The sequence below is a fragment of the Notolepis coatsorum genome, assembly GCF_963971535.1.
Source record: "Notolepis coatsorum genome assembly, chromosome: 5".
Classification (NCBI taxonomy): domain Eukaryota; kingdom Metazoa; phylum Chordata; class Actinopteri; order Aulopiformes; family Paralepididae; genus Notolepis; species Notolepis coatsorum.
In genome coordinates this window covers 47346977-47355307 of record NC_140169.1, presented here as the reverse complement: position 1 = coordinate 47355307, position 8331 = coordinate 47346977, and the positions used below count along the sequence as shown (strand labels likewise).

The 8331-nt window shown below is 54.1% G+C and overlaps 1 protein-coding gene across 2 annotated transcripts in view; it reads right to left on the bottom strand.

Moving 5' to 3' along the window:
* Positions 1-1470: 1470 nt before the first annotated feature.
* The window catches only part of hey2 (hes-related family bHLH transcription factor with YRPW motif 2), a 15209-nt gene continuing 8348 nt past the window's right edge, over positions 1471-8331 (bottom strand). For both annotated transcript variants that reach the window (XM_084314960.1, XM_084314961.1), the window contains exon 5: positions 1471-2149. In XM_084314960.1, coding sequence (XP_084171086.1) covers positions 1479-2149 — 671 coding nt within the window. In that variant the 3' untranslated portion in view covers positions 1471-1478. The remainder of the gene's footprint in view (positions 2150-8331) is intronic.

The following is an 8331-nucleotide window of genomic DNA, read 5'->3' as shown; positions in this document are numbered from 1 at the left end:
CATCAAAGTCAGGTTGCATGTCTGAGGTGGAGATGCGAAGCACAGCTGCCAGATGTTCATCAGTGAGAGAGGATCTGTACCTGGACTTGGTAAACGGCATGACTGAGAATGTCTGTTCACATATGTAGGTGGATCCAAAGAGAACCAACATCTTCTGAGCATGTCTCCTAAGCGTATACTGTGCGTGTGAACGTTGACATGAAAAAAAAAATAAAAAAAAAAAATAAAAAAAAATATTAAAAAAATATATTTTTTTTTATTTTTTTTTTATTTATTTTTATTATCATGTAATCTTTCGCGGGCCGGTCAGAATCATCCCGCGGGCCGGATCCGGCCCGCGGGCCGTACAATGCCCAGGTCTGATTTAAACGAATAACCATCTTGTTCTAGCAGCGTTCACGCTTAGATTGTGGTACAGGGGATAAAAGACCAGTCAGCAAAAACAGCCAGTAAAATTAGCCAGTGGGAAACCAATGCTATAATAGATAACATTTAATGTAGAATAAGCATTAAAAAAAAAAGAAAACATCCACAGAGCTTTTAGAAAGGTGCGGAATAAAAGTATTGCATTTCACCCCAAGAAATTATTGATTAATTAAAAAAATTGTGCGGGTCCAAAATTAATGCTGTTGTTTACATGTTGCGTGTATTTACAGTATCCCTCCCTACTTCCCCACGTGGAATGCACCTGATTGGATAAATGACTGGCTGGTGCGTTAGTGCGACATCTAGTGGCTGAATGTTACCTATAAAAAAAGATTTAAAGCAGTCATTTAGAAAGCCTTGCCACAGCAAAGGATAGCCAATTCATATGTAACTTAGTTAAAACCTGTCTTTAAACTTAGTCCATAACTTAGTTAAAACCTGTCTTTAAACTTAGTCCATTATGTAACTTAGTTAAAACCAGTCCATAAAAAACACACTCCCAGTTTAAGTGGTAGATAGAAGTAGTCCATTAAACCAGTCCGTCAAAAACCATCCGGTCAGACTCTCTCACCGGAGGCTGGTCAGCCAGCGAGTACAACCAGCGAGTACAACCAGTCAGTAAAAACCAGTCAGTAAAAACCAGTCAGTAAAACCAGTCAGTAAAAACCAACCAGTCAGTAAAAACCAACCAGTCAGTAAAAACCAGTCAGTAAAAACCAGTTAGTAAAAACCAGTTAGTAAACACCAGTCAGTAAAAAAACAGTTATTAAAAAGCACTTGGTGAGAAAACGTCACTCTTTGGATGTTAATCAGTCAAGAGGTCAGAAGGCCCCCCCCCTCCGTCCCCCAGGGTCAAGAGGTCAGAAGGCCGCCCCACCTCTGTCCCCCAGGGTCAAGAGGTCAGAAGGCCCCCCCCTCCGTCCCCCAGGGTCAAGAGGTCAGAAGGCCCCCCCCTCCGTCCCCCAGGGTCAAGAGGTCAGAAAGCCCCCCCCTCCGTCCCCCAGGGTCAAGAGGTCAGAAAGCCCCCACCTCTGTCCCCCAGGGTCAAGAGGTCAGAAAGCCCCCACCTCCGTCCCCCAGGGTCTGTACGGTTTAGTGCTGCCACTCTGCGGGGGGGCGGAGGAGGAAGAGGAGGAGGAGGAGGAGGCGGGAGGGGTCACGGAGGCGTGAGGGAGGAACGCTCCGAGGGGGAGCAGCTGGGCGGAGAGGGAGAGGAGAGAGGCGGAGGAGAGGGGGGGGCCAGCAGAGGGCGCTCTCTGCGAGGAGTAGGAGGAGGCAGGAGAGGAGGACGAGGAGGAGGAGAGGAGGTGCTGTGACACGTCGCCCGGCCTCTGGGCTCCTCCTCCTCCTCCGACCACGGCGCCGCTCTCGGGAGAACCGGGAATCCCGCAGAGTCCAAACGGGAGCGGGTGGAAGGAGGTCGCCGTGGCGATGGCAGCGGCCCAGTGGTGGGGGTGGAAGTGATGGAGGGCGGGCGTGGAGGGGAGGTGGGGGTGGTGGTGGTGGAGGAGGTGGTGGGGGGGCAGGCCGGGGGTCGGGGGGTCCCGCTGGGAGGAGGCGCACGAGGAGATGCAGGAGGACAGGTGGGAGAGGAGGCGCAGGCGGAGCGGGTCGCTGGGGTCCAGGCCCTCCGCGTTGCCCAGGTAACGGGACACCTCCGTGACACACTCCCTGAAGCCCAGCGACAGGAAGTCCAGAGCCAGGGCGTGGGCGTCCAAGTAACCTAGAGAGAGAGAGAGAGAAAGAGAGAGAGAGAGAGGAGACCACTTTTATACAGGAAGTCTAAAACACACACTTGGAGGTGGGCTTCCCACTCTCCAGGACATTTATAACAAGCGTTGCAGCAGGGCCAAGGCTACTGGACTCTAATCCACCAACCCAACGGCTGAGATGGAGATGACCATGAACTTCAAAACGGAACGTAAGGTTATCCTATAACCCTAGTTATATTAATACTGGCTGAGCGTCTCGCTCTGCCTACTGAGATATTACATTATCTCATCTCAATGTAGATGTAAAGTAAAAGCATTCCACACACACACACACGCTCTGTGTGTTCCGTTAGAGTTTGTTTACTTCTGAGGAGCCAATGAGCACCAGCATACAGGTTACGTCACACATATAAGTACTGAATATTACGTGAAACGTCAAAGACGTCAAAGGTCCACTTTACGCTAGTGTCGTAAAACAAGTTACTAAAGGCATAGTGCACATAAATATAAATACATATAATACATTTTATGACACCTACTGTACTCTGGGAAACAAAATCAAATGCACCCACTTGCACGTGCCCACGCCACTCCCATGCGTGACTCTATATTACGCCGGAAGTGGTCACGCCTCACCCTTCCAAGTTCGAATTCCATAGGCGGAAAACATCCATGGCACCTCAGGGCGCTGAAGAGTGAGACGCTCAGCCAGTGTTAATATAACTAGGGTTATAGGATAACCTTACGTTATATACCATACTGGCCAATCGTGTTTCGCTCTGCCTACTGAGATAAAGGGCAGAGCGGATGCGTGGCCACGTCAAATGCACCCCCTGAGGGCCCGTAAGCCCCTGCCAGGGAGGAGGGGAGTCCCGTCCACCCGCCCGTCCTAACGAAGGGGCGGGAGGCAGTCAACTACAACCAAAGTGCCGGAAAAAGGGGGACGGCACCCCTGAACGCACAGCGCAAGCGGGACCACGTGTGACACAGCACCCCGCGGTCCACACCCACACACTCCTGCTAGCCCACCTGATGGCGGGATGCAGGAGAGGTCCCGGACCTCAGGACCGCCTGGGAGTTTCACAGAACCCCCAGTCACGTCCATGAGGTAAAACCTAACAAAAGGACTCGGGGAGGACCAGGAGGCCGCAGCACAGATGTCCTCCACCGAGGCCCTCCCTAACAGGGCAGCAGAGGCCGCCACACCACGAGTGGAGTGCGCCCTGACGCCCCCGGGGGAAGCCTGTCCAGCCAACGTGTAGCAAAGGGCAATGCCCTCGCACAACCAATGTGACAGGCGCTGCTTGGACAGCGCCTTACCCGCGCGAGGGCCACCGTAACAACAAACAGTTGATCGGAAGCCCTGAGATCCCGCGTGCGACTAAGGTAAACCTTCAGTGCACGGACAGGACACGACAGGTGAAGTCTCACCTCCAACCCACTAGCGTGAGGAGGAGGACAAAAAACCTGAAGCACAACATCCCAGGAGCGACAAGAGCTCCGGATATTCCTTGGCACGAAGGCCGGATCAGGCCACAGAGTCGCCTGCTATCGGCCCGAATAGACAGGTACTCCAACCGCACCGAGAGAGCACACGGCTCACCCACGCACTTAGCGGAGGTGATGGCCCAAAAAAGGAACACGGTCGTGAGACAGACGATCCAATAGCGCCTGCTCAAGAGGCTCAAACGGGGCCCCCAACAGCTTTTCCAGAACAGATGGAGGTCCCGACTCGGAGACAGAGAACGTTCCAGAGGCTTGAAATGCCGTGCGCCAAGCAAGAAACGTCCCACGAGAGGGAGGCTGAAACCTCACACCACTCTCAAACCATACGCCACTTCCCTGCGTAAGCCGCGGTAGTGGACGGAGCTCGCGTGTTCCGGATGGTGTTAACCACAGAAGAGTTAAGACACATCCCCACCAGATTCACCCTTCCAGCAGCCAAGCCATCAGGGGCTGCCCCAGAACAGGAGGCAGAACAGAGTTCCGCATGCCTGAGAGAGGGCCCGCGGTGACCACGGAACAGGCCACGGCGCGGCCACCAAGAGCTGAATCAGGGCCGGGAACCACACAGCCATGCCCCACCCCGGCGCGATCAGGATCAAAGTCATCAAAGCTGCGCTCCTGACGTACCCGCCCCAACAGCTGAGCTATCAGGTGTATGGACGGGAACGCGTACAGAATCCAGGACGGCCACGGACCGAATCGGCCGCCGCCCGGCGGAGACGGGAGGAGCATACTCCTCCCTGTCTGATGACATACGACACCGACGTCGTGCTGTCCGTCCTGATCAGAACATGCTCGCCCATCACATGATGGCCGAACTGTCCGAGGACTAGAAGCACTGCCTTCAATTCCAACACATTGATATGTAGTGCAGACCGGGCAGCATGGTCCTTGCCAGCTGCCCCCTACTGTGTCGGTCCGACACATCCCCCCCATCCCGTGAGGGAGGCGTCGGTGAAGACCATGACGTGTGACAGCCTGCCGCCCATGGGGACCCCGCTGGTGAGGGCCCCAGCCCCCCCCCCCAGAGGGCGAGGTCCCCCAGTACTGACATGGGAACCTTCAGCAGCTTCCACTTGACTCTCACAGGGTCTATTTTCACACTGAAAGAACCCACCGCTGTATCCTCCTCATGAAGAGGAGGCCAAGAGGGACCACAGCTTGAGCAGATGCCATAATACCGCGCAGGCGTATCACGGACAGCGCCGTAACCATCCTGCCAGGACGGAACCTCCCGAGCACGCCGAGAACACCCACTCGCCGCCGCTCTGAGAGGGATGCCCATATAGACCTTGAGCTTAGAAATAAGCCCAAGTACTCCACCCGATGACTGGGAAGAGGAGTACTCTTGTTCCAGTCTACAGCAAAACCGAGGCTGGTGAGGAATTCCACCACCTGCCTGGTATAAGACCTGGCGATCTTCTCTGACCGGCTGAGGACCAGAACGTCATCCAGGGTAGAATAAAATTCGTATCCCCTGACGACGCAGAGGCCCCAGCGCGGTCTCCACGCACTTGGTGAAGATGCGAGGAGCCAGAGAGTAGCCGAACGGCAGCCTCTGGTACTCGTACGCTAAGCCCTGAAAAAGGAAGCGTAGGTATGTCCTAGGATGGAAGATCGGGATGCGAATACGCATCCTTCAGGTCTATGGAGGTGAACCAGGCCCCCACCTGACAGCACTTAACAGGTGGGTGACGGTCAACATTCTGAACCTTCCTGGGACAGGTCCAGTATGGGTCTGACACCCCCCCCCCCGATTTCTCGGGCACCAGAGAATATCGGGAGGAAACGCCACTCATCGCGTCCTCCAATGGGACCACGACGACGGCCTGTTTCGCCGCCAGAGAACGACTCTCCTCGGCCAGGGCTGTCACTGCCGCTGATAATATAGTCTGTACCAAACCCAAAAACGGAGGGCGGGGGTGTGTAAACTGTAACACAAGCGCCGCCCTCAGCGTTCTCTCCATCCACACCGACATATGGCTACTACTGCAGCCATACGTGGTAAAAATTCCAAAGCGCCCCCGCCGCCAACTGCCGCTGGTCCGCTAGGAATCGTAGATAGGTGGCCCGGTCCCTCCCGCTGTACATTGTCAACCCTGGTCTCGCCAACCGCGCGAGCAGGGTGTCTCACGGAGCCGGGATATCGCACCCTGACTCTACCAATGAGGCAATCGCACCCAAGGGGGGACCCCGACAGAAGGGGCGGTCTGATACGGGGGGAGTGGCCATCACCCCTGGTGACATAGGCTCCCCCGCTGAGCATCTTCCCGGCTTTGCTTGCTGAGGACAGCCTGGTCTGCAGCTGGACATGCATGGTGTGTGGTCCTCATACTGCCCGATAGGGTGGGTCTCTACACACTGTAGCCCTGTAGTGATATTACTACCACCCAAATTACGCGTGCCTGCTGACCACCGCGGGATCGGAAGTCCAGACGGGGGAGGCACTAACGTAATACCCGGCCTGGCGAGGGCGGGACTTGGGGGAACCCACGCTGCGACCTCCTGGGCCTAGAGTTCCCCCTCTGACAAATGTTTTTAGATACAGGGAACCCTGCTCCGTCGACAGATACAACACCAGGCTCACCAAACACAGACGCAGGACATGTGGTGTGGGAGCCGCTTGACAGCACAGCATTCTCATAGACAGACCCAGGCCTAGCTAGCAACTGGGTGTTAGCCCATGTCCCCATGAGAAGCGAAATGTGGGGCCGCTTGCGCTTCACTGGAAGAACGCGGCCCCGGGGCCAAAGGGGACAAATCAGAGCCCTGAGTCCCGTAGCGTAGCGGGGGGGAGTAACCGGAGAGCGTGCTAGACACAGCTAGATGGCAACGTTTTTTTAGGGCGTGCCCATCTAATACAGCCGATCCCTCGGGCCGCCAAGGCTGTCGGCCTTGTGATCACCTGTTTTCTTTGTGTCCAGGGTATCTCAGGCGGGGGAAATATGGCCGCTGGCCGGGGGCCTTGCCGCAGCCGCTGGCGAGGTCGTGCTCTCACCTCTGGCTGTGCGGTGTGGGAGATTGCTCCAACCAAAGATGCCTGTGAACAAACGTTGAGAGCATCCTAGCCCTCCCTGCGGTTATAGTTTGCGGCTGGGTCAAAAGCTGAATAACCTCAAAACCTTGCGCGATGGTTTTGACGTCGGCTGGCCCTAAGGCCCCACCACCCGACAACATTTTTGACAGAAAAGCAGCCAATTGAGCAATGTTGTTAGTTGCTGCTAAATTCTGTACCGCGGCGGTATAAGCTTCATCAGCCCACCAGCCACCTGCCGGGCCGACTTGCCTCTTGGCGTCGGCCGGGCGGGATACTGTTTCACCATGTCACAGCAAAGGACTGATGCCACCTGCTTCACTAAGCACAGAACACCAGTGGTGGCTGCTGACCAAAGTCTATTACTAGTGAAGCACTGCTCCACTAGTAGTCATGCAACAACCTCCACTGCGGTGTGCACCCGTGAAGGGATAAATGAATGAATGAACGAAAAAATCCATTAACATACTGCAGAATGGGCTAGCCCAATACACACAATTGTTAAGGAGATGCAGACCAGAGAAAACGTTAGTCCTATCTACATCAGGGTCCCCCATTTTCAATTCATAGATTCACAAAAAGCACACCTGCCCTGAGCCCTGTCATCAGCCCATCCACCCATGTAAAGGGTAAATAAGCCTCCGCTAAACCTCCAACATTAGACACCGATTGACCGTCAGCATGAATGGTTAAGAGGAGGGAGAGTAAAGACAGCCCCGGCGGGGTACATGGGAAACGGCGCCCCAAAACATCTTAGCATTAGCATTAGCTGCGCGCTAGGATACTTGGAAAAACATCCAAAAGTGAGTCATGATGACCACGCTTATCCAAATATCCCGCCCCCCGCGCCAATACATCAATCGGCTGTCTCACGAGACAACGAGCAGTATTACACATGCCAGTACCAAGCCTGCTAGTGCAGGTCCTACCTGGGCGAAGTCCCTCGGTCTGCTGTCATGCGACGAGGAAAAAGCAGGATAGGACCGTCGTGCTGTCAGGACGTGGCGAGAAGGTTCCGGGGGCTGGCGAACTTCTGGCGAATGCCCAACATTGTGAAATTTCTCCCTATGCAAATGTCCTGTCCGAAAGTGCATTCGAGCTGCTTCCGCGTGTGGAAACGAATGAGGAAGGGTGAGGCGTGACCACTTCCGGCGTAATATAGAGTCACGCATGGGAGTGGCGTGGTCACGTGCAAGTGGGTGCATTTGATTTTGTTTCCCAGAGTACAGTAGGTACTGGAGATAATGTAATATCTCAGTAGGCAGAGCGAGACGCGATTGGCCAGTATGGTATATATAACAAACAGCAAACGGACAAAACGTTGCTACATGAAACATCTCCAGTCTCTCTTTCTTCTCTTTCTCCCAGCTGTTAATAGACTGTTATGCTACCTGGCTCGTTAGCGGGCTGTACCCAGCATGCCATTCAGCGGTGTAACAGTTAATAGGGTCCCCTCTCAATAAACTACACAGTGTATTTGCCGGTAAAAACAAGGAAGGAAATATATTTTTGAGACAAAATAATATTCACAGAGAAACTGATTTCTACACATTAATGACGAATATTCAAAAATGGAAGCCATTTTTAGGGTACCTTTCCCCCCGGTGGCCCGGAGCAGACATGAAGTTATTACAATATGATAATATGATAATG